At 49.4% G+C, this 26,369-nt stretch overlaps 1 protein-coding gene and 1 long non-coding RNA gene across 5 annotated transcripts; one reads left to right on the top strand and one right to left on the bottom strand.

The window, feature by feature from the left end:
* Nucleotides 1–1,046: 1,046 nt before the first annotated feature.
* CLN8 (CLN8 transmembrane ER and ERGIC protein) lies at nucleotides 1,047–26,008 on the bottom strand. 4 transcript variants are annotated; one of them, XM_021942802.2, is made up of 4 exons: nucleotides 25,883–26,008; nucleotides 25,678–25,758; nucleotides 10,647–11,311; nucleotides 1,047–1,845 (listed from the first exon to the last, which is right to left on the bottom strand). In XM_021942802.2, exons 3-4 carry the CDS (start codon nucleotides 11,187–11,189, stop codon nucleotides 1,528–1,530), a joined length of 861 nt encoding a protein of 286 aa, XP_021798494.1. In that variant the 5' UTR covers nucleotides 11,190–11,311; nucleotides 25,678–25,758; nucleotides 25,883–26,008; the 3' UTR covers nucleotides 1,047–1,527. The 4 variants fall into 4 exon arrangements, with proteins under 4 accessions (XP_021798494.1, XP_031525202.1, XP_031525201.1 ...); XM_031669342.1 differs by lacking the exons at nucleotides 25,678–25,758; nucleotides 25,883–26,008 and adding exons at nucleotides 14,764–15,623; nucleotides 17,892–18,001; XM_031669341.1 differs by lacking the exons at nucleotides 25,678–25,758; nucleotides 25,883–26,008 and adding an exon at nucleotides 17,892–18,060.
* Nucleotides 18,204–23,852, top strand: LOC108587133. Its single transcript, XR_001905298.3, has 3 exons — nucleotides 18,204–18,491; nucleotides 20,716–20,943; nucleotides 23,337–23,852. It is a non-coding gene; the product is annotated as an uncharacterized LOC108587133 (long non-coding RNA).
* Nucleotides 26,009–26,369: the final 361 nt, after the last annotated feature.

Raw genomic sequence — 26,369 nt, 5'->3', positions numbered from 1 at the left:
GAGCATCTCTGAAGGGGTCCAGGTCTATCCTACAGCTCAGTGGGAAAATGACATCACTACTTGTCTTGAAATCTACAGAGAGGCCAGGCACGGTGGCTCACGCCTGTAATCCCAGCACTTTGGGAGGCCGAGGTGAGCGGATCACGAGGTCAGGAGATCGAGACCATCCTGGCTAACACGGTGAAACCCCGTCTCTACTAAAAATACAAAAAATTAGCCTGGCGTGGTGGCGGCGCCTGTGGTCCCAGCTACTCAGGAGGCTGAGGCAGGAGAATGGCGTGAATCCAGGAGGCGGAGCTTGCAGTGAGGGGAGATCGCGCCACCGCACTCCAGCCTGGGCGACAGAGCGAGACTCCGTCTCAAAAAAAAAAAAAAAGAAAAGAAATCTACAGAGAAACACCAACCACGGAATTAGGGTCTGGATTGGGTGCCTGTAGGTAACTCAGTCAATTAAAAACAGCTCTAAAACCCAGACAACCTGATTACGAAATGCCTACCTTATTTTGTCAAATGAGCAATACAGTATGAATGATAAATTCTCATTTTAAAACAGGTTCCATGATTTAAAGAAAAAAACCTTGCAAGATTTCACTCGACCACCGCAGGCTCTGGTTGGTGGGGGTTAGACTCCAAGGAGTCTCTGCTGCTACCGGAGCGTCACTATCCCTCAGCGATGTCTTTGTACCCTTTGCCACCAGATGGCACTGCCGTACACCTGGGTTTAGACTTTTTTTTTTTTGAGACAGAGTCTTGCTCTGTCACCCAGGCTGGAATACAGTGGTGTGATCTCAGCTCACTGCAACCTCCACCTCCTGGGTTCAGGCAAGTCTTCTGCCTCAGCCCCCCAAGTAGCTGGGATTACAGATGTGTGCCACGACACCCAGCTAATTTTTGTAATTTACTAGAGATGGTGTTTCACCATCTTGGCCAGGCTGGTCTCGAACTCCTGGTCTCAAGTGATCCGCCTGCCTCAGCCTCCCAAAGTGCCGGGATTACATTGCGTGTGACCCACCCTGCCCAGCTTAGAATTTCATATGCTGGGAAACTTTAACAAGAAACAAATTGTATTATGTTCTATCTTAGCCCAATTCTCTCCAACTGAAAACAATGTGACTTCTGAATAAGACACACGGCATATGAGTGTGTGGCTGGAAAGAATCGACGCTGACCCACCCACCCAGTGGGAGGCACTTTACTATGAAGCCCTTTCCAGCATTCAGACAAAGCCACCCCACTCCTCAACAGGTGTGACGCCCCCGGACGCCATGGACTCCTCTCCTAGATGCTTGACACGGTCTGGTGCGGCTACACTGACAGAACCTGCCAGGATATTCACAAAATTATAATTTCTTAAAAATACTTTGTAGCTACTTCAAAATTAATACTAATGAGAAATAAAGTTAGTATTGCCCTCAGAACTAAACACAAAACATTCGCCGCCTCATTAATTCAAAAGCCATTATTCACGGAGCTTCCCAGAATCGGTGTACCGGATCCGCTGGTGCCCAGGAGCCCCGGCTGGAGCAGCTACGGCCTCTTCTTCTGCAGCAGCTGCCCGTTGCCTTCTGGCCTGCTCTTGGCTTCTGGCTGTGCAAAGTTCCAGTCCACCGGACTGAGAAGCTGCTGAGTCTTCTTGTGGGTCCAGTACGGATTGATGATTAGTGTGAGCAGCGCCAGTCCGACAAGGAAGAGTGCCAAATGAGGCAGATACAGGCTGCTGACCAGGCCGTCCCAGTGCCAGAAACACACCCACCACATGTGGTAGGTCAGGACCATGCGGCAGTGAAACATGTGGATCATCAGCCACTGGTTGAGCTTCCAGAACAGAGACTCGGACCAGCCCGCCTGCACGGAGACAAGACAAACGCACAAGTCAATACCCAGTCCGCCTGCACGGAGACAAGACAAATGCACAAGTTAATACGAAACTGCCAACGTTCATTCTTCACATCACAAAGAGGTATTTGCTACCTTACTTACCAAGCAAAACAAATTCATTTCAAAGCAACAGAATTTCCTCCCCAGGGCTCTGCTCTCACTGGGACTTCATTCTGAAAGGAGGCCGCCGGCTCCGTGGGCGCGCCTGGGCCAGCAGGGTTGACCCTTGCCCGCTCATGCTGTTCTCCTGCTCCTCTTGCTTTTGACTTCCGTTCCCTAAAGCTATGATAAATTCAACCTTTCTTTCGGTCTCCCTTCAGTCTTTATCTTGAATTTGCACATATTAGGTAAATAAGCAATATTTATTTGGCAAAACCAGACACAGGTATCTCAAGCTCCCATACCTAGACCCTGGGAAGTGATGAGGTCATGCGGGTGGGGCCCCATGATGGGATTAGTGTCATAAGAAGAGACCAGAGCCTTCCCCTCCTCCATGCTAGGACACAGCCAGAAGGTGGCCATGTAAACCAGGAAGTGGGTCTTCACCAGACACGAATCTGCTGGTGCCTTGATCTCAGACTTGCAGCCTCCAAAACTGTGAGAAAGGAATTTCTGCTGTTCAAGCTACCTAGTCTATGGCAGTCTGCTGTGGCAGCCTAAGCTGACTAATACAGTATACCACCCCGGCAAAATATTCTAATTGGGCCGGGCACGGTGGCTCATGCCTCTAATCGCAGCACTTTAGGAGGCCGAAGTGGGTAGATCACTTGAAGTCAGAAGTTTGAGACCAGCCTGGCCAACATGGCAAAGCCCACTTCTAATAAAAATACAAAAAAATTAGCCAGGCATGTAATCCCAGCTAATCTGGGAGGCTGAGTCATGAGAATCATTTGAACTTGGGAGGCAGAGGTTGCAGTGAGCTGAGATCGTGCCACTGTACTCTAGCCTGGAGAAACAGTGAGACTCTGTGAGACTCTGTCTCAAAAAAATAAAATAAAAAGTTCTAACATGTTCTTCTGGTAGTTTTGAATATTTAAAGCCCCAAGTGTATTAGCTTTTATCAACAGTCCCCTACTCACAATGGTTTGACTTACAATTGTTTGATTTTATGGTGCCAATGTGATACACACTCAGTAGAAACCGTACTTCAAGTACCCACATAACCATTGTTTCAACTTTCAGTATAGTATTCACTGAATTACGGGAGCTGTTCAGCATTCTGTTGTAAAACAGGCTTTGTGCTATAAGATTTTGCTCAAGCGTAGGCAGATCCAAGTCTTCTGGGCATGTTAAAGGCAGGCCAGGCTGTATACCATGATGTTTGGTAGGCTGCTTGTATTAAACACATTTCCGACACAATATTTTTAACTTATGATGAGCTTAATGGGATGTAACCCCAACCTGAGTCGAAGAGTATCCATTCTAAGCCTGGACTGAAAAAATAAATGTGAGGGAAATTAGAAGAGAAAGGCCAGCAGAACAGAGTAGCCCAGCCTGCCTCACACAGCTGTCACTGGAGTCTTTCCCAGGTCTCAGAGGGGACATCGGGGCTCCCACATGTGCATCACGGCAGCCTCACGCACACACACGCCTTCAGAGACCGCCAGTGCCGCTTTCCACAAACATCACCCCAACCCCGGGTGCAAACGAAACGCTCCCACCTGTGTTTGGGGCCACCTTGGTGGGCCAGGACCACACACTTCCCACGCACTCAGCATTGCTGAGGCACAACGAACACTCAGGAAGAAGAGCAGAGGAAGCAGGATCCAAAACAGGCCTGGAGCCTCCAAACTGAACAGGACAGGGGAGAAACTCACACAGACCAGGAGAACCCGTGGCTGTCAGTTCTGGACGGTTAAGTGACGTGGGATTGAAACGAAACGTGAAGAGTTAACACTATAACTTAGTTCTTACTTGTCAAAGTAGAGAGTTAGGCTACAAGTTCTTGGAGGTTCTTGATATGTCTAAACCAAAAGTCCCAAATGTAGCTGGCTCTCAGCCCCTGGGGAGACTGCAGATCCTGGTTTGCCTGGGCAGTCCCTGACATCCTTGTCTGGGTGGTAAACAATATAGTCACTCTGACAACCGGCCACAACTACCAGGTCCAAAAGTGGTGAAGGACAATGCTGGACTTTGGCACAGGCAAGTTTTCGATCTCACACCTCCCTCAGACCCACAGTGGCAGGACCAGGTGGGCCCAAACCCAGGTGAGGCCTGACAACTGCGCCAACAGCAGTGTCCAGGGCTCAGCGCCTGTTCAGTCCACAACGCAGTGTCCGACAGCAGTGTCCAGGGCTCAGCGCCTGTTCAGTCCACGACGCAGTGTCCGACAGCAGTGCCCAGGGCTCAGCGCCTGTTCAGTCCACAACGCAGTGTACAGACAGACGGTGGCCCACACGAGATCATAATGGAGCTCAACAGTTCCTATCATTTACTATTTTACTATACTATACTTTTATCATTATTTTGGAGTGTACTCCTTCTCTGATGAAAATAAAGTTAACTATAAACAGCCCCAGGCAGGTCTTTCAGGAAGGTCCAGAAGAAGGCACTGTCATCACGGGAGGTGGCAGCCCCATGACTGTTACTGCCCCTGAAGTCTCTCCGTGGGATGAGCTGTGGAGGTGGAAGACAGTGATATGGACGATCCTGACCCTGTGCAGAGCTAGGTGAATGTGTATCTGCGTCTTAGATTGCAACAATTTAAAAAAAATTTTTTTTAATTAAGAAAAGTTTACAGAATAAGGGTATAAAGAATATATATATACACACACACACACACAATGTATTTGTGTTTTAAGCTAAGTGTGATTACAAAAGAGTGGAAAAGTTTTAAAAATTTAAAATTTATAAAGTAAAAGGGTTACAGTAAGTTAAGGCTAATTTATGATTAAAGAAATTTTTAATATAAATTTAGCATTGCTTAAGTACACAGAGTTCATAAAGTCTACAGGAGTGCACAGTGATAGGCCCTCACACTCACCACTCATTCTGACTCACCCAGAGCAGCTTCCAGTCCTGCAAGCTCCATTCCCAGTTCACGCCCTGCATGGGTGTGCCATTTTTCATCTTTAACACAGTATTTTTACTATACCTTTCTATGCTTAGGTATGTTTAGATACACAGATATTTACAGTTGTTTTACACTCGCCTGCAGTATTCAGTACAGCCACGTGCTGTCCAGGTGTGCAGCCTGGGAGCAATGGGCTCTGGTGCATAGAGCCGAGGGTGGAGTTGGCTTAGACACGTGGAAGGGCACTCTATGACGGCTGCTCGATGACGAAATAGCCTAAGGACACATTTCTCAGAACACACCCGTCGTTGAGCAACACATGACTGTACATGGAACAGTATCACACACTGTGTACTCTTTTGGGTCTGGGTAACGTCTCTGACCGTGTCTATGTAAACCATCCATATTGCTGCCCACCCCTCTGCTGCGTGGACAAACTCAGCTCACAAGCCCTTTCCACTGATGATGGGGCTTCAGTAGGATGCAGTCTGAGGCCAAATGAACAGCGTGGCTAAGACAATCCCAGTAGCCCTGTTCGAGTGAACATGTGGGTGCACTGGGGTCAGGCACAGACCTATGCATGGAGTCGCAAGGACACCAGAAGTCTCACACACTGTTTTCCCTCGCTAGTTATCAAACTGGACACTCAAGCATTTATCAAACGGCTGACACAAACTAAAGGAAAGACAATGCTCCTTCTGTCACGCAGTGGACTGCAGCATGGCTACACGAACGTGTGCCACTCACAGAGTCCAGATTCCAGAACCTTCTGCCATCACGTGTGTGTGTACTGGAGCAGGGCCACACACACATCTGCCCCTCACAGATTTCACTTTCCAGAACCTTCTATCATCACGTGTGTATACTGGAGCAGGGCCACATGCATATCCAACCCTCACAGATTTCACCTTCCAGAACCTTCTGTCATCACATGTGTGTGTACTGGAGCAGGGTCACATTCATATCCAACCCTCACAGAGTTCACCTTCCAGAACCTTCTGTCATCACATGTGTACTGGAGCATGACCACACATACAGCTGCCCCTCACAGATTCCAGTTTCCAGAACCTTCTGTGTGAACAGAAGCACAGTCACATGCAAGTATCCCCCTGACAGATTCCATCTTCCAAAATCTTCTGTCATCATTTGTGTGCTGGGGTACTGCCATGCATGTGTGCCCCTCATGGATTCCAGCTTCCAGAATCTTCTGTCATCATGTGTGTGGAGCACCACCACCCATATGTGTGCCCCTCACAGATTCAGCTTCCAGAATCTTCTGTCATGTGTGTGCTGGAGCACCACCACACACGTGTGCCCTTCACAGATTCAGCTTCCAGAATCTTCTGTCATGTGTGTGCTGGGCACCACCACACACGTATTGCCCTTCCTGAATTCAGCTTCCAGAATCTTCTGTCATGTGTGTGCTGGAGCACCGCCACACGCACACGTGCCTGCCACCAGATTCCCTTATGGAAGACTGAGAATCGTCTTTGCTATGACCCGGCGCCTGGCACAGGGCCTGCAAGAGTGCTCATTACTCCTCAAGACAGCGTACGGTATCAACAGGAGTGAAAAGAGTGTGTGAAGACAAAACACTGAAGAGTCGACGTTTTGAATGTCAGAATCCTCTGCGTTAGCTGGAAGGCCCCACACAGTGATGAACTGTACAGTACACCGTGCACTCAGTCCCAGGCTCTTGCGAGCTCAGTCTTCATTCACTCGGCCATTCCCTCACAATTCACAAAAAGTTCTCCTCCACCATTTTCCTCACTTACTGAAAGTAGTCATCTTAAATTATCAATAGTCACATCAGAATATAATCACTACCTTAAGTTTAGAAAACTCAAAGCTTGAGAACTGAGAGTTCTTTGGTTTTACTAAGGCACCAAAACTGTTGTAGTCAAAGTCACCAAAGGCTCTGAAAAAAGAGGCAAAATCTACAGGAACAAAATCTGTGACATAACACATGCCAAGCTCTGTCGCCCGGCAGTTATATCCATACTTAAATATACAGTTGCCCTCAGTATCCTTGGGGGACTGGTTCCTGGGCTCCCTGCAGATACCCAAAGCCACGGATGCTCAAGTCCCTTACATAAAATGGCTTTGTATGTGCATATAACCTAAGCACACTGTCCCTTACTCCTTAAATCATCTGTAGATTACTTATAATGCCTAATACAATGTAAGTGCTATATAAAATTGTTATATTGTATTGGTATTTGTTATATTTTTTATTGTTGTATTATTCTAAATTTTTCCCAAATATTTTTGATCCACAGTTGGTTGAATCCAGACACAGAACCCATGGAATCAGAAAGTCGACTATATACATACATATATGTACACACACACGTATAAATAATATTAAAACTGACAGTGGGTTTTGGTTTTTTGTTGATATACGGTCTCACTCTTGCCCAGACCGGAGTGCAGTGGCGTAATCGCAGCTCACTGTAACCCTGAACTCCCAGGCTCAGGTGATCCTCCCACCTTAGCCTCCCAAGTGACTGGTACTACAGACGTGTGCCACTATGCCCAGTTAATTTTTGTATTTTTTGTAGAGATGAGGTTTTGCCATGTTGCCGGTCTTGAGCTCCTGGGCTCAAGTGATCTGCCTGCCTTGGCCTCCCAAAGTGCTAGGACTACAGGTGTGAGCCACCGCACCCGGCCTGACAGTGTTTTTATATCACCTCATTTGTACTTTGAACTAGTGAGTCTGTGGATAAATCATGTTTAGATGTTTGAGTCCTATGTAATTGGAAACATTTCAGAACCAAATCTAAGACAGAAATCTAATACGAAGAACAAGCCACTGTGCTCGACTTAGACACCCATCCTAAATTGATTGTCATATTTTGTCTTTACATCCTTTAGTTCTGATCAAATCAGACCTTGATGGGGGAGAAATGTTGAATCCTCATGCCCTACTGCTATGCGAGAATCTATCAGCTTTAAAAGAATTTCAAAATTTTAGACACAGTGTTTTCTTACTGCATTTACTATTATTTCAACTAGAGCGAAATAGAACTATGTAGACATACTGGCCCTGAGCTATATTAATTTAGGTTATAATTTTCTGTTATTGAGGTCTGTTGGCTTTACACAGTTAACATGAGCAGGGTTAGAAGTAAATACTTAAATAACCCTTTCTCCATTCTACACAAACAGCACCCTAAAAGCTTTAGAGAATGTGCAAACTCCAAAATGAAGTCTCGCTCTGAGCCTGTCCTCCTGGAGGCTGGGCTCCACCACCACACCTGGGGAGGGAGAACCGCTGGAGACGCCTGTGTCGGCGAATCCTGCAGGAGGCGCTGTCCCCACACCCGGCTTCAGGAGAAGCACAGATAAAACCCTGGAGAAATCCAACACTGCTTTCCCTCAGGACTGGAGAGACTGATTCATTTCTTGTTGTTTTTTTAAAGAACTTGTAATAAAAAAAAATACAAGGTAATTATTAATCTATTTCTTAAAACACGCTAATGACCCCAAACACATGATCTTGTGGGATGTATTAATAATTCAGTCACTGTTTACCACTCGGGACATTGATGCGGTATTGATGTTTAGGGAATCGATGTGAGTCAGCGCCTCTGCTTTCCTTTCAAGAACTCTATTTTCTGCCACAGCCAAGTGACTCCTGAAGTCTGCTGTTTTCAGGTGAGAGGAGCAGGCAACGCGGGGCGCAGGCCAAGGCCTCCTCCTCCAGCACACACCTCTCCACTCCACGCTGATCTCACGCCAGACAAACCCGGGGAAGTCACAGCCCTGCCTTACATCCCCAGAAGCCCGCGCTCTTATGGAAATAACGCCTACAAAGAGAAAACTGGAAAACTGCATGCCGCGCACAGGACGCTGATAAGGTCCCAGGTCACAGCATCGTTCCTAAAATGACCCCACACTTAGACCAGCAGCTTCATATTCAGTCATTTGCTCAGCAAGGGAACTCAGTAGCCAGGTCACTCGAGGGCCTCTTTCAAACCATTCATGGTTCCAACCCTTCTTCCCTGGTAAGGTCTACCTAAATCACAACTGCCCCCAAACTCCTCCTGCCACCGCCCAAACCACGCACTCACAAGGACGTCTCCAGTATCACCTGCTGTGGGCTCCATCTACTTCCATGGCCACCCTGTGAGGCTCTGCACTGGCGATAACTGTGCCCGACTCACCCTCATTCACTTGCCTTAACTCCGACGTGCCCCCCTCTCCTCCTGCACAGGGTCCCCATCTGGGGCCATGGCTTCTCTGCACTTTCCTGTCACTGTGCTCACACACCCCATCTGGTGCCAGATGGGGCCAACCTCAGGGGACAGCAGGAACACAAGCTCCTCCTTGAGTTCCCAGGTGCCAGCAGTGCCTGACACGCGGCTGGCGTCCATGGGGGTTATGCGTGAACAGTCGGTACTGTTTACACTTCAGTGCACTTTTGATGGACTGATACCATCTACCCACCCAGACCCCAAAGGCAAGAGTGATTTGTTATGCTTATGTTTCCTCTCAAGGCTACCAGTCTCCTGTACACAAGAAACGCGCAGTAACACAACCCATTCGTGTGAATGGTAGAACATTTGCAGGATCTCAAATTTAATATCAAATATTGCATAAACAACGTGATAGGTCATAAAAGATAGCAAGAATCTATGTAAAAACAATTTTAAGGCTGGACACGGTGGCTCATGCCTGTAATCCCAGCACTTTGGGAGTCCGAGGTGGGCATATCACTTGAGGTCAGGAATTCGAGACCAGCCTGGCCAACATGGTGAAACCCCGTCTCTACTAAAAATACACACACACACAGAAATTAGCTAGGCGTGGTGGTGGGTACTGTAATCCCAGCTACTTGGGAGGTTGAGGCAAGAGAATTGCTTGAACCTGGGTGGCGGAGGTTGCAGTGAGCCGAGATCGCGCCACTGCACTCCAGCCTGGGCAACAGAGTGAGATTTCGTCTCAAAAAAAAAAAAAAAAAATTAAATTGTTTAACATGAAGAACATTTTGACATCAATATGACAATCAAGTGACAAACATTTTTAAAACATGTTCTTCAAAAACAAAGAAAGTGCTAGGCAAATAACTCTGCAATGTCCCAATACTTCTGAGCACTACTAAAACAACCTTATTCAAAACTAAAAAGCAAGCAAGACACGTGTGTACACACATATATTACTTTACTTTTTTTAAAGTATTAGAAGAGGCCAGGCGTGGTGGCTCACACTTGTAATCCCAGCACTTTGGGAGGCCCAGGCGGGCAGATCATGAAGTCAGGAGTTCAAAACCAGCCTGGCCAACATAGTGAAACTCCGTTTCTACTCAAAACACAAAAAGTTAGCCAGGCGTGGTGGTGTGCACCTGTAGTCCTAGCTAACTCGGGAGGCTGACGCAGGAGAATCGCTTGAACCCGGGAGATGGAGGTTAAGTGAGCCGAGACTATGCCATTGCACTCCAGCCTGAGCGACAGAGGGAGACTGTCTCAAAAAAAAAAAAAATAGAGATATATATAAAAGTATTAAAAGAAAGAAAAAAATTAAGTGCTTCCAGACACTACTGAGCCATAAGATCTACTGAGCTTTCTTTCCTTAAGGAGTAGAGAGCCTAAAAGATTTAAAATTAAGAAAATTGCATTCAACTAAAATGAGTCTGTAACTGAATGTGTGTGCTGCAATCCCACCTGCTGTTGAGTTTATGGCAGCGTCCAAGACATTCTAGCCAGTGATTAAATGCGTGAGGCACGTGTCATCTTCTGCTGACACATGCACTTACCTTTAAGAGCATCCAGGAAATGCAGGTAAAGGGCGTGCTCATCTCCAGGAGCAATGTGGTCATAGCTAGGTAGTGGCCGGCTCGGAGATTGACCAAGCAGCCAAGAAACCCAAGAAAGGCAAAGAGATGGTGGACAACCAGAAACAAGTCAAATGTCCGGAAGGCCACGTTGGACAGGTGGACGGCGACATTTTCAAAGAAAAAGAATCCCGTTGCTGTTGTGATGTGAAACCAGCACCAGTTCTGCTGGCCACGTGCCCTGTCAGCGTGAAGCACAGGGTCCCCCAGCAGAGCCCACAGGCCCGCGGTTGTGCTCTGAACACCAAAGACTGCACGCGTGGCCGCCAGGTCCCAGAAGACCTTCTCTCTGGCCACCAGAGAACGGTACGTGGCATTCAGGGAGGAGGACAGCTGGTGGCAGACCACGAAGACGCCCAGGTAGAAGACAAAGCCAGCGACCATCAGCGTGGAGCGGATCCCCCAGGATGCATAGTCCAGGTCAAAAATGCTCTCTGATGTGCCCCCATCGCCCACGGGATTCATTGTCCACACTGTATTCCAAAGGAGTCCTGGGCCCAACACGGGCCGGGCCCTACACTGTGTCTTGTCTAAGGAAACGAAGTCCGTGCAGCGGTCCCTGGGACTGTCACGTGTCCATCTTCAATCTAAAGAAAGAAAAGATCATTCATTTTATGTTGACTCAACAGAAGCAAGGACACATCACTACCCCAGTAACGCAAACATTCAACGACAAATTAATTCTGTACCTTATTCTTAATGCATTTACCAGGATACATAAACATACCAAGATAATATCCACTGACAGTATAGGAGGAAAGAAAATGAAACTAAACCTAGAGCGGTCCAGCCATAACAGGAGGCTGGAGCAGTGCTGGCAGGAACACGAGGTCCTATGCTCGTCCTATGTGCACCCCACCAGCAAGGCTCCCGCCTTCACAGCAGCCCCGGTCAGTCACACAATTCAAGCATTGCAGGATGAAACACACTTAACTCGTTGCACTGGGATACACTTTGTTACAGCAGTGAACTTCTGCTGTTTGATCCTAGTTAACACCCCAAGGATGTCATGAGAACCTGTGCTCCTGTTCTTCGTGTTATTCCTTGGTTAAGGCCATGGAACGGCTTCTCAACACGGGCAGGGAAGGCCTGAACTCCTGATTGTGGCCTACGGCACTCTGCAGAACGCGGCCTTCTATGGTTCCACTCTCACCACCCCAGCATCTCACTCCATGCTACAGCCTTCCAGTCCTTTGAAAACATCACGCTCTCCTGCACCTCCGGGCTCTGCAGCTACTGGGCCCTCTCCCGGGAAAAGTCTTTACCTCCCCGCAGGTGGCGCCATCTTACCTGCCAGGTCCTCACTTAAAGGCCATTTGCTCCAGATGCCCTCCCAGAGCAGGGGAGTCCCACGGACTGGGTTAAGTATCTTTGCTACAAGCTCCTGATGCATCCCCCAAATACTCATTTTTGATACAAGTGCTTACTAAATCCTCACCTCCACTGGACAGCAAGCTCTGTGAGGGCACAGACCACACCTGCCTTCATCACAGCATCTCCTCTGCCTGATGCAGCACTGGGTCCACAGCGGGCCCTCAAGAAACATTTATGGAACACATGAACAGACACTGAATCATGCTCAAGGGGTCCAGTTTACCTAAGCCTGAACCTGTCTGCAAAGCTACAAACACCAGAGTCTCAAGTTCTCAAAACTGGAAGGGACCTGTGATTGATTCCAGCCTTTCCTTTCACATGGCAGGAACCCCACGCACACAACGAGGACATAGGAACGGCTACCGACAAAGCCTCAGATCCCCTCTTCCCCCCTCACCCAGTATGTAGGGACTTGCCCAGATAATGGAATTTCTGCCGGGAGTGGGGACTCTTGTCACTCAGCGAACACACAGCAGGGCTGGGAGCACCTCACTCCCCAAACAGCTGGACCCTCTGCTCTCTGGAAGGGACCCCAGAATTGACTGAATTGTGAGGCAGCACGACTAGAGCCAGAGGCATAGGAGGGGCCACTCACTGTGGCCATTCAGCAAAAACTCGCCAATCATTATTCAGGCAAAAAGGTCGCTGTGACCACACCCCAAGGGCATGGGAAGCACCAGCTCACTCCAGCATGCACTCAATGTGAGTCCCGGGACCTGATGCAAATGACAAGGGGGCACTGATAACTCCCAACCTCTTGGTTTGATAATGGTCATGTAATCAAAGGCAAAAATAGTACGAGTGTTTGTCTGTTTCTCCATCGACACTCCAGAGTTAACACAGACTAGCTCTGTGAGAACACAGATCTGATGCCGGGAAAGACAGCACTGGCATTCATGTTTCTCCCTAGAGAAACGGCTCCTGTGTCACGCTGCCCCTGGTGCATGTGTTCAGGGCACACAGGTGTGCTCTCTGATAGATGCTATGGATGACGATTGAGCGGCTGCTGTGCCCACACTTCTGCCCTCGTGACCCACACTTCTGGTCATGCTATATCAAGACTCCAGTGTACTTACACATCTCCAAACGCACTTCTGTTAACTTGTACACAAACCAGGTTGAACATGGTATTAAGGGGCTGGCAAGAGCACTTGGCTCTGGTATTCAGTGTGCAGCAAGGCATCGCTGAACCCCTATGCGCTTCCCAGAGCAGATCAACTTCAAGTGCAGCCTAATGCCTGGAGGGGAGACGGCTTACCAGCATTAAAGAAAAGCAGGCTGGGTGGAAAGGACAGGTGTCAAGCACAGAATAGCAATCCATTAAAAGGATTCCCCTGAACAACACTGTTAAAGGTTAAAATATGGACCCCTCCTAAAACTTCTTCCTGTGCTTTTCCACGAGTGGGTCATGAGATCTGGGTTACAGGTCCCATTTTGCCACAGGTGCATCAATGTGCTGCTCTTGGCCAAGACCACTAACTTCTGTGGGACCTTTGCCTTGAGACGAGAGAGTCCCGGCCTCCAGAAGGCTCTGCCCAGAGCAGTGACTCAAACCCACCTCAGTGGAAGTGGTTAGCCCAAGTGATGCTTCAGGAGGTCTTTGGTTTGGTCAAGGTGAGAAGGACTCCAGGACATGAGAACCAAAAACCAAGAAGAGCAGTTGGCTTAGTGGGTTCTGATCTTGGTTTCTCTATTTAGAAGCTAAGAAAACAAGTTTCAGGCCGGGCGCAGTGGCTCACGCCTGTAATCCCAGAACTTTGGGAGGCCAAGGTGGGTAGATCACTTGAGGTCAGGGGTTCAAGACCAACCTGGCCAACATGGCCAAACCCTGTCTCTACTAAAAATACAAAAATTAGCCAGGCGTGGTGACGCACACCTGTAATTTGAGCTACTCAGGAGGCTGAGGCAGGAGAATTGCTAGAACCCAGGAGGTGGAGGTCGCAGTGAGCCGAGATCACATAACCGCACTCCAACCTGGGCAACAGGGTGAAACTCCATCTCAATTTAAAAAAGAAAGAAAGAAAACGAGTTTCTTTCTTAACCACCCTGGACCCCAGTGTCTGACTACGGGAAAAAGAAACACACAGAGCAGGCCAGGTGCAGTGGCTCACACCTGTAATCCCAACACTTTGGGAGGCCAAGGTGGGTGGATCACAAGGTCAGAAGTTCGAGACCAGCCTGGCCAACACGGTCAAACCCCAACTCTGCTAAAGATACAAAAAATTAGCCAGACATGGTGGCACGTGCCTATGATCCCAGCTACTTGGGAGGCTGAGGCAGGAGAATCACTTGAACCCAGGAGGTGGCGGTTGCAGTGAGCTGAGATTGTGCCACTGCAATCCAGCCTGGGCAACAGGTTGAGACTCTATCTCAAAAAGAAAAGAAACATACAGAGCAGTGGAAATGAAGCACCTACTATGAGCCAGATGTTCAACCAGTTTGTGTGATCTCCACCTGAAGAGCGCATAGCTACCAGGTCTTCAAGTTTTCCAGATACCTTTGTGGAGAGATTACCATATCTACAGAAAAATGGCAGACAGGTGAAAGACGCTGAAACAGAAACAGGTGAGCCAGAGCTGAGAGTGGGCAAACCCTCCCGGCAGTCAGAGAACAGGTGCCAATTAGGGATGCAGAAACAGCAGATTATAAAGACCAGAATGCTTACCGCCCCTTCCAATCCTGTAGCGAATCCCTGTTCTGATTCTTTGCTCAGACCTCCTGATTATGTGTGTTTCTACACAGTAGTGTGCACAGGAACTCTCTGGGTAAGCTGGTGCTGTTCTAGTCTAACTCGTGACTGTGCGTCTCTGAGCTTCGTTAGTGCCAACCAGCATCTTCCAGCCAGGAGTTCACAAAGGAGGTGAACTCCTCAGCTCTCTCAGCCATGAGGGTAGAAGGCCAGCCCCAGAGGCAGGGTCCCGCCCAAGTGGCCAGTCTTCCTGGAGTCCTGCAGAGCTCTGCTGTCCCTCTGTGGCGTCAGTGTTGTAATGAGAACAGCTGTGGTTCACCCCAAGTCACAAGGCAGGCACCCACAGAAGTGTGACTAGGCCTTGTTCTGATAGGCAGCGGAGAAGGGGTATGGGAAGAGTTCAGCTTCTCCTTTTGTTTCTATTTCTGCTTCTTGACCCAACCACACCCTCTCACTCTTGATATGCAAAATGGGACACAGGGGTTCCCACTGTTGCCTTGCTGTGCTCCACAAGGCTCAGGCCACACAAAGGAGTCCTTAAGTGTAATGCACAGCTGGAAGTCGCTGTTCCTTCCATGGGAAAAGCTGGAGGCCAAACCTAATGGACTTATCCTGTTCTTTCACTCTGGAAGGCTTCCAAGCCCTTCCACACCAGCCCCTTTCCTCTCTGCAGTAGAGAAAGCAGAGCCGGAGAAGAAACAGCTCCTGGAAGGCCACCGTTTCTTGACTCTGCAGATCTTCATTTTCTTTGGGGAAAATGTATACAAAAAGCTTGTCTTCTAAGGTTCTGTGGTTTCAGCTCTTCTGTTGCACTGAGCCATGCAGTTTTTAGTAATCTGAATGCAAACACATCAGTAAGAGTGTTAGCTCTGTTGCTGCACTGTGACCAGGAACCAGGCTCAGTGGCCACAGGAACCCTTCGGCTCTGTCATGCATCTATGCGCTCCTCCGGTTTACTAGGGGCTAAACGGCTAAGGATACCAGCATTTTTGTGTTTTGTTGAGATAGTTTATCCAAACTTGGAAGTGAAGTCAAAAAGGAAAAAACGGTTGCATGCTTTTTTCCCTAACACAAGTTGAGTGTTTTACAACCCCGACAATCACTTGACTTTCTAGGAGAAATAACTAAACTATTTACCACTGATTGAGGGTCACACATTTTACAATCTGTAAAGTTAATTCTCCTTCCATCAAGAAGAAAAGACAATCCCAAAACCTGTGGCTTCAATGCACACAGGATATTCACCAATCTTATACCTAATCCGGCAATCTTTTCTCAGCATTCCTTTTACCCACTCACTCATAAAATCCTAGTTTTGCGTATTCTCTTTTGAACTGGCACTCCTATCCTGCTGGATACTGCATTAGTGACTGAAATATAACCTGACAAGAGCTATTTACATGAGAATTATACTCCTAACATTTGGAAATTATACATTGATGGCTGGTAAAAATATGTTTTCCAAAATCAAAAGAAATACATGTTTAATACACAAAATTCAGAAAATATAAACAAGCATAAAAATACAAAAATAAACACTCACAATCCTCTTACACAGCTCCAAGCACTATCACTATTTTTTGGTGCCTGCTGCATCAATTGTTTTTCTAGATATAAACTCTTCCTTTTTACGTAAAAGGGGATAACAGCATACAAGCTGCTCCCTGGCCTGCTTCTCTTCTCTTAGCAACAGCTAATCCTCTTCGGTAAAACGGCTGCAGGGACTCCACCATTTACCCACCCGATGTCCTGCCAGGCTTTTGCCCAGTTCCTCGTTATCATGAGACATTCTGTAGTGAACATCTCGAGGCCACCTGGAGAACCTGCGCTCTTTTTACGGAAACTGCATGCTCAGGAAGAACTTCCTTAAAAACCACAGCCTCGATGACAGCCAGTCTGAAAGGCAGGCACAAAAGTGTTCAAGCTCCGTGGGGAGCTGTGGCCATCTCATATTCCCTCCATCACTTACGCTTCCTTCACCATTGCTCACTGCTTTTTTCTCTCACAGCCTTCCTGAAAAGTTGTATGTAAATAAAACTCAAAATATGGGAGTGAGGTAAGCAGAAGCTGGATAGTTACAGATTTCACACAGAGGGTAAACGGAAACAGGAGTCAGAAACAGCCGCCTCGCCCCAGTCTTTCAGAGAACAGTCACAGCAGAATCCACACAGGCTGGGGAGCCCCTGGCTCCCCTCCTTACTGTCCACACCCAACCCCAACCCAGAGCAGCTGGCGATAGGGCCCAGAGCCCAGGCGGCTCCCACCCGCTGCTGACCCGACCCAGCGCCCGCTCTCTCCGCCCCCGTCCCCCCCTCCTCCGCACACCTTGGTGACCTGACCCAGCGTCCCTCCCTCCTCCTACAGGTGCTGACTGACCCAGCGTCCCTCCGCCTCCCACACCCTGTTGAGCACCACCTTGTCCCCTTCCGCCCCAGCTAACTCGGTGACCAGTGGAGGCCACACCCACGTGACACCTGCTGTCCTGGACAGCAGCTCCGACAGCACCTCTGTGGCTCCGCAGGAGCCGCCTCCCTGCCTCGTGGGCACACAGGTGAGCTGACCATACTTGCCCGGCCGGTCTGCGGAGAGCGAGGTCAGGGGCGACGCCTCCGCCTCCGCCTCCGCCTGTCCCCTCCCACAGTCCGGCATCCGCGCCGCTCAAGGGCTCCAAAGTCAGCGTCGCGGTGAGGAGCCCCCCAAGCCCACCATGCACCCGCGCGGGCAGAACTCCGGGCTGCAGGGCTCGAACGCCCCCCACAAGCTACTGTCCGGAAACGGCACGGCCGGGGGTGCCGCACGCCCACCGGAAGGCAGGGCTGGGACCGCGGACGCTAGGAGCCACCCCAGCCCCTCACCCGGGCTCCCCGACCCCTCACACGGGCTCCCTTACCTGGGCTCCCCGACCCCTCACCGGGGCTGCCCCTCACGTGGACTCCCGCGCGCCCATCTGAGTTCCCCCTAAGCTGAGTTCCCGGCCCCTCACCTGGGATCCCCGGCACCACCACCCGGGCTTCCCGGCCCCCTCACCTGGGCTCCACGCGCGCTCACCTGGGCTGCCCCTCACCTGGGTTCCCGGCCCCTCGCCCGGCTCCCCGCGCCCTCACCTGGGCTGCCCCTCACCCGGGCTCCCCACGCTTGGCGCCGCCGCGCGCCTGCAGGACTCCCGGCACTCACTGACGGCACTGCCGCCCGGTTACGACTGGCCGGCCTCAAACACTGCCCGCGCACGCGCACGCGCACGCGCTCTGCCCTCGGGGGGCGTGGCTACGAGAGGCCCCGCCTAGGCGCTACCACGGCGGCGGGCGCGGGGGGCGGGGCGGCGGGCGCGCAGAACCTCGGCCGGCGGGAGGGGCGGGGCCGGCGGGGGGCGGGGCCGGCGGGGGGCGGGGCCTGGCTGAACCCTGGCGGGCGGGGTCGAGGGGGCCGTGGAGCTCCGCGGGCCGCCTCGTCGCGTTGCACCCGGAGGGGGCCGAGGGGACGTGAAAGCTGCGGCAGAGCCCGACCGCGCCGTTCCGCAGAGCAGCCCTGGCCCGGCTGCGGCTGAGTCGCGCTCCGGGTGTGGACGGAGCCGGAGCCTCCCCGGGGCGCGCGCTGAGTTCACAGGGCCCAAGTCCCGGGCCTTCAGGTCTTGACCGAGCCCATCCCCGGCCCTTCTGCGCCCACGCCTGAGTTTTTGTCTGTAGGAGTTTCAGCAGTTCGCTAAGGTTGTTATTCAAGTTATTTATGTTTCTTCTCTCTAATATGTTTGTCCCCTCTTTAAAATCGACATCTAGAGGCGTACCTACCACTTAATTGGTGATCGATACAGTTCGTTGAAAGAACCGATAGCAAGCGATCGATACAGAACATCTGCACTGGGAGTGTCCGCCTGGCGGGGGAGGCCTCGGGGGCTAATGGAGCTGAGGGTATAGTGGGCCTTGGACCCTCGCTTTTTTCCTTTCCTGTACCATGAAGATAACTGCCTTATCTCCCCCTCATGACTGTTTTGGGGATTAAATAGGACGTTTAAATTACCAACGCTCTTTGAAATAAACATTTCAAAATTATTATAACCCTTTAGTACACGTGGGAAAACGTTGACATTCATGTTCAAGTTTATTTTTCTGCTGGCTCATTTAGGTTTGTTGAAACCTTGAGTCCCTAGGATTGTCTAAGAACATGGGTAAATGTGTGTGGAGGCCTCCCTGGAGGCCGGAGAACTGCCAGCAGCGTTCATGGTGTTAGAGGAACAGGAACCTAGGAGAGCCAGGGTGACACCGTTTTAAAATCAACCCATCGTGGCCGGCGCGGTGGCTCACGCCTGTAATCCCAGCAGTTTGGGAGCTAGAGGTGGGTGGAACACCTGAGGTCAGGGGTTTGAGACCAGCCTGGCCAACATGGGGAAACTCCGTCTCTATTAAAAGTACAAAAAAATTAGCCAGGTGTGGTGGTAGGCACTTGTAATCCCAGCTACTTAGGAGGCTGAGGCAGGAGAATTGCTTGAACCCAGGAGGCGGAGGTTGCAGTGAGCCGAGAACACGCCATTGCACTCGAGCCTGGGCAATAAGAATGAAACTCTGTCTCAAAAAAATAAAAATAAAATAAACTCCATCTTAAAACCAGTGAAACCACCGTTGCAAAATTATAACTGAGACAGTGAGAGAGACAGTGAGAGATCTGACCTAACCAGCTCCATCCTGCTTTTAACCTCCAAACTGTCCTTGTTCATTCCTGGGTGTAGGCCAAAGTAACTTTGGGAGAAACTTGGTTTATAGTTTCCCGAAACAAATCCCTTTCTTGCCTGGGGACTAGACTGCCTTTGTAGGACTAACAAATTAGCCACAAGATTAGAAATTATGGCTTAGGATTCATGCAACTGGAGGTTACAAGATTCTGACCCTCCCTGAATTGCTCCTGGGGATAACATCACTATTGAAAAAGCTAAGATCAGTGCTTGAGATATTTTGCAGGTCTTGCACTTGCTGGATCAGCTGGGACCATCCAGATGGATAAACTGGCTCATCTCATCCTGTGGCCCCCACCCAGGAACTAACTCAGGCCAGGAGTACAGCTTTGATCCATATGATTTCATCTCTGATCTGACCTCTCAGCACTCCCAGCTAACTGGTCCCCTACCTACCAAATTATCCTTAAAAACTCTGAACTCCAGGGCTGAGCATAGTGGCTCACACCTGCAATCCCAGCACTCTGGGAGGCCAAGGCAGGCGGATCACTGGAGGTCAGAAGTTCAAGACCAGCCTGGCCAACGTGGCAAAACCCCGTCTCTACTAAAAATACAAAAATTAGCCAGGCATGGTGGTACACACCTGTAATGCCAACTACTTGGGAGCCTGAGGCAGAAGAACTGCTTGAACTCTGGAGGCGGAGGTTGCAGTGAGGTGAAATTGCACCACTGCACTCCAGCCTGGGCAACAGAGCAAGACTCCATCTCAAAAACAACAACGAAAACTCTGAACTCCGAATTCTTGGGAAGATTGATTTGAGTAATAATAAAACTCTGGTCTCCCGCACAGCGAGTCTTTCTCTGTGCAGTTCACCTGTTTTGATAAATCAGCTCTGTCTAGGCAGCAGGCAACACGAGCCCGTGTGGCAGTTACACTAGCCTGTAATCCCAGCTATGTGGGAGGCTGAGGCGGGAGAATTGCTTGAACCTGGGAGGCAGAGGTTGCAGTGAGCCAAGATCACGCCACTGCACTCCAGCCTGAGCAACAGAGCGAGACTCCATCTCAAAAAAAAAAAAAAAACCTTTGGATGGTTATAGTCATGCTAAAATGTAGGTACACACTGAAATGCCACAAAGTACATCCACAAAGTACTAGATTTTGTCACACCGTCAGCCCACCTGCACTTACATATAGCTTGGCTTATACACTGATACAAGATGCCTTTGAAAGAAAGATGGCACCTTCCTCCTCCTGCTTTCCACAGGCGTCCCACTCTGCATCAGAGCAGCTGTCTTTCACTGCACTCTGCGACTCCCTTGAGCTCCTCCCCGCGCAAGATCCGAGAACCCTCTCTTGGAGTCTGGACTGGACCCCTTTCTCCAGCAGCATTGGGTTCCTCAGATTCACACTCACAGCATGCTAAGGCCTGTCTTACAAAGAACGAACTGAGGCTTAGAAAGATGAAACCAAAACCTCCTCAGTCACGTGGCTGGTAAGTTCCTCAGCTTGAATTTAAACATTCCAGGACTGCGTCTTTCCACTCGGCCATCTTTAAAGCAGAATGATAAAACGGTTTTGTTTGCTAAAAAACAATCACAGGTATAACCAGTACTCATGTGGGATGTGGAAGACTGAATGAAACCCAGGCGGATTCCCAGCTTGCTGTGTCACAGCTTGGGCACTGCTGTTTACAGCCTGTGTACTCCCCTCCTGCCCTGCCTCCCACAGGTGTCTCACCTCCTTCCCCGACAGATCGAATGACACAACAAACGTTCATCTTGGGCGCACGGTGTGTCTGGCAGTAGGCTAAGCCCTTTGGTAAATTGGTTCTTTCAAACATCACAGGTGTCTGAGGCAGGCACCATTATCCACATGTCATAGAAAAAAAAAAAAAAAACAGTGTTCAGTGAGGCTGAGGTTAGCAATGTGCACCTCCACACACTGCTAAATGACAAAGCTGAAGTTTGAAGTACGATGCCATGAGGTGTCTGGAGAAGACAATCGAGATGGCTTAATCGAGGTGTCAGGGGACTGTCTTACTCTTATTTTCTGCTCACCTAAGCAATATGCGCTCATTGCGAGGTTTGGTTGTTCCATTACAGAACAGACAGACTGTTTTAAAAGCCATTAGCAGAGGGACGGGAGGAGTTCTCTTCTGCCTGTTTCTTCCTCCTACACAGAGCAAAATGACTGTGTTCTCAGAGGGCTGTGTAGTGAGCGAGAGAGGAAGAAGAACGTCCCTGATTTTAAATCCACAGTGTCCTTCACCAGTGAGCAATAGGAGTTCTGTGGGTGGGAGAGCAGGACCGCTGTGCTTGCAAACAATTTAAAACACGGGAACCTAAGTTCAGGATCTGCTGACAGCAAGTCCGCAGTAAGCATAAGGGTCTTTGGACTCCCACAGATCAGATGCTCAGCTTCTCAGCCTCACTGTGGCAAAGACTCTCCCTGACCTAACTCCAGGCACTCAGGGCTCTGACCTGGGCCCCTGGCCCCTTCCGTCCAAAAGAATCCTGCTGAGTCAATGCAGTGACAATTCCCTGCCCTGATATCTGACCATCCTCCTCATCCCCCACCCCCATATCTGATCATCCTCCTCATCCCCCCACCCCCTGATGTCGACATTCTCTCATCCCCCAACCCCCCTGATATCTGACCATCCTCCTCATCCCCACCCCGATATCTGTCATCCTCCTCATCCCCCCCCCCCGATATCTGTCCATCCCTCCTCATCCCCCACCCTGATATCTGACCATCCTCCTCATCCCCAACCCCCGATATCTGATCATCCTCCTCATCCCCCACCCTCAGTACATTCATCCATTCATCCTCCATTCCATCCTCCATTCCATCCACCTCCATTCCATCTGACCATCCATCCACCCTCCATTCCTCCATCCTCATCCATTCCTCATCCACCCCATTCATTCCATCCTCCTCCACCATTCATCCATCCTCCATCCATCCATTCCATCTTCCTCCATTCATCCTCCCCCATTCCATCCATCCATCCACCCTCCATCCCTCCATCCACCCCTGATCATTCATCCTCCCCCCATTCATTCCATCCTCCTCCCCGTCCACTATTCCCCATTCAGTCATCTTCCTCATCCCCCACCCTCAGTATCTTATCACCAGGCCTGCCTGCGGCAGAAATCCTGCCAAGTGGTTCTAACAAGAACCCCCCTGGCCTGATGTCACCTCTTCATAGTTTTCCATCTGCCCTCACCCGCTCCATGGCTGTGCATTCCCATTTTTCTTGTTATACTCAGAGTTGAGCCCAGTACCACTGCAGTGGCCCCGCACCTATCGTGATTCCCTTGAGACTGTAAAAAATAAAATTCTAGTCCCCCACAAACCCCCTCAGCCACGAGCTTTCAAGTGACCTTAAGGGTGAGTTGAGACCGTGATGGGAAGTGGGGGTTGGACAGGCTCTTCGGGTGGCCTGCATTAATATCAAAGCAGAGATCCTAAGACTGACAAAACAGACTCTGCAGCAGTAAGATACTACATTCCAACCTGACTCTAGTACAGCATCATATGACAGAGAGCAGGCCCTGGAAGAAATCAAGCATTTTACCCCAGAATATATTTATTTGACATATTTCGAAGGGGCCCCACACAGCTGTCTCTCGAGGGGAAAATCTACATCCCGCCAGAATCCCCTTCCCTTTCCAGGTCTTTTCCCTGATCTAGGAGAGATTTAACTAAGAGTCTGGCACCTCTTTTAGGTCCAATAAGAGCTCTGAAGATAAAAAACAAAAACAAAAACAAAAACAAAAAAACCTTGGTCTCCACAACCTTTATCTTAACCCAGACAATCCTTTCTGTTCATTCCAGGTCTTTACAATAATAACTTAACTCTTTCAATTAATTGCCCATTAGAAAATCGTTGACTCCACCTGTGACCTGGACACCTCCCACCTCCATCCCTGGAGTTGTGTCACCTTTCTGGACCAAACCACTGGACACCTTACACGTATCGACTGGCAACGTGTACACCTGCACACACTGCTAAATGACAAAGCCGAATTTTGAAAGACGATGCCGTGAGGTGTTTGGAGAAGACACAACTGAAATGGTGTCATGGAGGTGGCAGGGGATCGTCTTGCCCTTTTCTTTTTTTCTGCCTGTAACTTCTGTCCCCCTAAAATGTATAAAATCAAGCTGGAATCCAGCCACCTTATGCACCAGTTCTTAGGACCTCCTGGGGTTGTGTCACCAATCATGGTCCTCATATTTGGCTCAGAATAAATCTCATCAAATATTTTACAAATTTGACTCTTTTTGTTGACAAGTCTGTCACACCGTTTTTTAATAAGGGCCGTGTGTAATGTTTTCTTTAGCAACTGTGGCAAAATTAAACCTTCTTCGAAATAAAGAGAAAAAGAACTCATTATAGAAAACCGTCTTTCTGCTGATGTGGGCATTCACTGTGTTCATTTCTTTTTCCAAAAAGTGTATCTTTCTTAAAAACTGAAAAATATTGAGCCACAAAACACAGTGCCGATGGCTTGCATGCGGGACACTCGGGATATCGTACTAAAGGGCTCTGATGCTGTCTTGATGATCTCTACGCAGGGTGTTACTTCTGCTGGCTGTGTGACCTTGGAGAGGTTGCTTAACCTCTCTGAGCCACAAGTGTAAAAGGATAAGATTGGTCCCTAAAGTCTCCTCCAGCATTAAAGCTAGATGATCCTGAATCTTCTGCTATTTGAGGATCAGACAAACAACAGTGGACACGGTTATTCCTGTTGAAAATGATAACCCTGAGATAATGGCCATAATTATCTTGGTACCCAAAGAAGCCTTAAATCCTCATTGGACGAAGACATTGCCATAATAACCAGCCTTTAAAAAGTGCCCATAACAACCAGCCTTTAAAAAGTGCCCAGGCATGGTGGCTCGTGCCTATAATCCCAGCACTTTGGGAGGCCGAGGTGGGCGGATCACCTGAGGTCAGGAGTTAGTGACCAGGTCGGTGAAATCTCGTCTCTACTAAAAATACAAAAATTAGCTGGGTGTGGTGGCACATGCCTGTAATTCCAGCTATTCAGGAGGCTGAGGCAGGAGAATTGCATGAACCTGGGAGGCAGAGGTTGCAGTGAGCTGAGATTGTGCCACTACTCTCCAGCCTGGGCGACAGAGCAAGACTCCATCTCAAAAAACAAAACAAAACAAAACAAAAAAAGTGCCCTGACAAGATCACATTGATTCTAGGGCTACAAAGACAGCTATTGTGGGGCCACCATAGCACACCATCCTCTAGGCCCCCTCCCATGGGGACATTGGGCGTGTCTGGAGACGTTTTTGGTTGTCATGACCTGGGGCGAGAGGTAGGTTGCTGCTGCTGACCTTCAGAGCGGAGAGCCTACTAGGCTTCCGACAATGCCTGGGGCAGCCCCACAGTAATGGCCCAGCCCAACATCAATGGTGCTGAGCTTGAAAAATCTATATCCTGGAAAAGGACACATCTTCGCTTAAAAACTAAAACCGTAGAGAGGGACGCTGCACTCAAAGTGGACTTTCCGCTGCCCCAAGTATTAGGTCTTCTTTCCAGCTTCATCTCGTGGAATGATATCAAATGGCACTTGAGTGACCTAAAGGATTTTAGTGCAGCTTTAGGAAATGCTTAATTAAGGCCGGGCGTGGTGGGTCACCCCTGTAATCCCAGCACTTTGGGAGGCCGAGGTGGGTGGGTCACTTGAGGTCAGGAGTTCGAGACCAGCCTGACCAACATAGTGAAACCCCGTCTCTACTGAAAATACAAAAATTAACTGGGTGTGGTGTTGGTTGCCTGTAATCCTAGCTACTTGGGAGGCTGAGGAAGGTTAATTGCTTGAACCCGGGAGGCGGAGGTTACAGTGAGCCGAGATCGTGCCATTGCACTCCAGCCTGGGCAATAAGAATGAAACTCCGTCTCAAAAAAGAAAAAAAAAAGGAATGCTTAATTCATACCTATAGAGAAGTATAATCACTTCAATTTATTTTTCACCCCTGTTACTGTTTTAGGAACAAATTTACAGACTGAAACCTTGCCTCCCCTCTCCCCCAAACACACAGCATAATATGGTATAAATCAACTATGTAGATGTATAAAAGATTTTGAAATTTAGTGAAATTTCGTGTCTTTAAAATGTCAGGTAGAATGTTACAAAGCAGGCAGCTCCAGAAAGCAACTCAGGGAAGTGGTGTATTTGTTACACACCAAACAGTGAAAACTTACCTAAGAGTTTTCTCTCCGAATCTTCCCACACAGCAGCATCGAGTTTAGCTTCACAGACAAGGATGTGAAACTTGGGATCAGCTGGTCAGACACCAAGAACAGGACTTAGGACATAAAATTACAATTCACATTTCCCCCTCTCCTATGAAATAACTAGACGCACACAGTCGTGAGGGGACGAGATATGGAATGTCCTCTGTCTCACCGGGAATCCGCATTTCACATCCACTCGCGAGTCTCCTGCCTGGGACAAGGGCGGAGCTGACTCATTCTGAAGATGACTCTGCAGGCAGGGAGTTCATTCCGGAGGAGGCTAGAGCCGCTCAGCATGAAAAGAGGGTGTAACAGGATGTTGTCTCTGCTGAGGAAGTGGGGTTGCCACGCGACGGGCTGTCCATCATCACCCAGGAGAGGCTGGGCCAGGCTGTGGTGCGTCCAAACACCTGCCCTCTGGGCAGGTCGGTGGTGTCAGTCATTTCAAGGTAAAGAGCAGGAGATATGTCAGGACCTGTGACCTGCTGTTCAGAGAGCATCTAACACAAGCCAGCTGTCTTTGGAGGGGCAGAGCGGCGGGGAGGCACTTGTATCTTGTGGGCAGAGGCTTCTCACCAGACCACAAAGGTGGGGAGGGGTCTGTGTGGGGCCGCTGAGGGGCTTGGAGACTAAAGCCCCATGCCAGTAAGAGAAAACAG

The sequence above is a fragment of the Papio anubis genome, chromosome 8, assembly GCF_008728515.1.
Source record: "Papio anubis isolate 15944 chromosome 8, Panubis1.0, whole genome shotgun sequence".
Taxonomy (NCBI): domain Eukaryota; kingdom Metazoa; phylum Chordata; class Mammalia; order Primates; family Cercopithecidae; genus Papio; species Papio anubis.
Note: the sequence above shows the minus strand (reverse complement) of the source record. Positions and strands in the feature narration are given on the sequence as shown.

Bases quoted from the DNA above. Each gene is read 5' to 3' on its own strand.
- CLN8 (XM_021942802.2), bottom strand. From the start codon at position 11,189: ATGAATCCCGTGGGCGATGGGGGCACATCAGAGAGCATTTTTGACCTG. The intron at 1,846-10,646 runs GTAAGTGCATGT...GTCTCCGTGCAG, and splicing joins TTTCCTGGATGCTCTTAAAG to GCGGGCTGGTCCGAGTCTCT.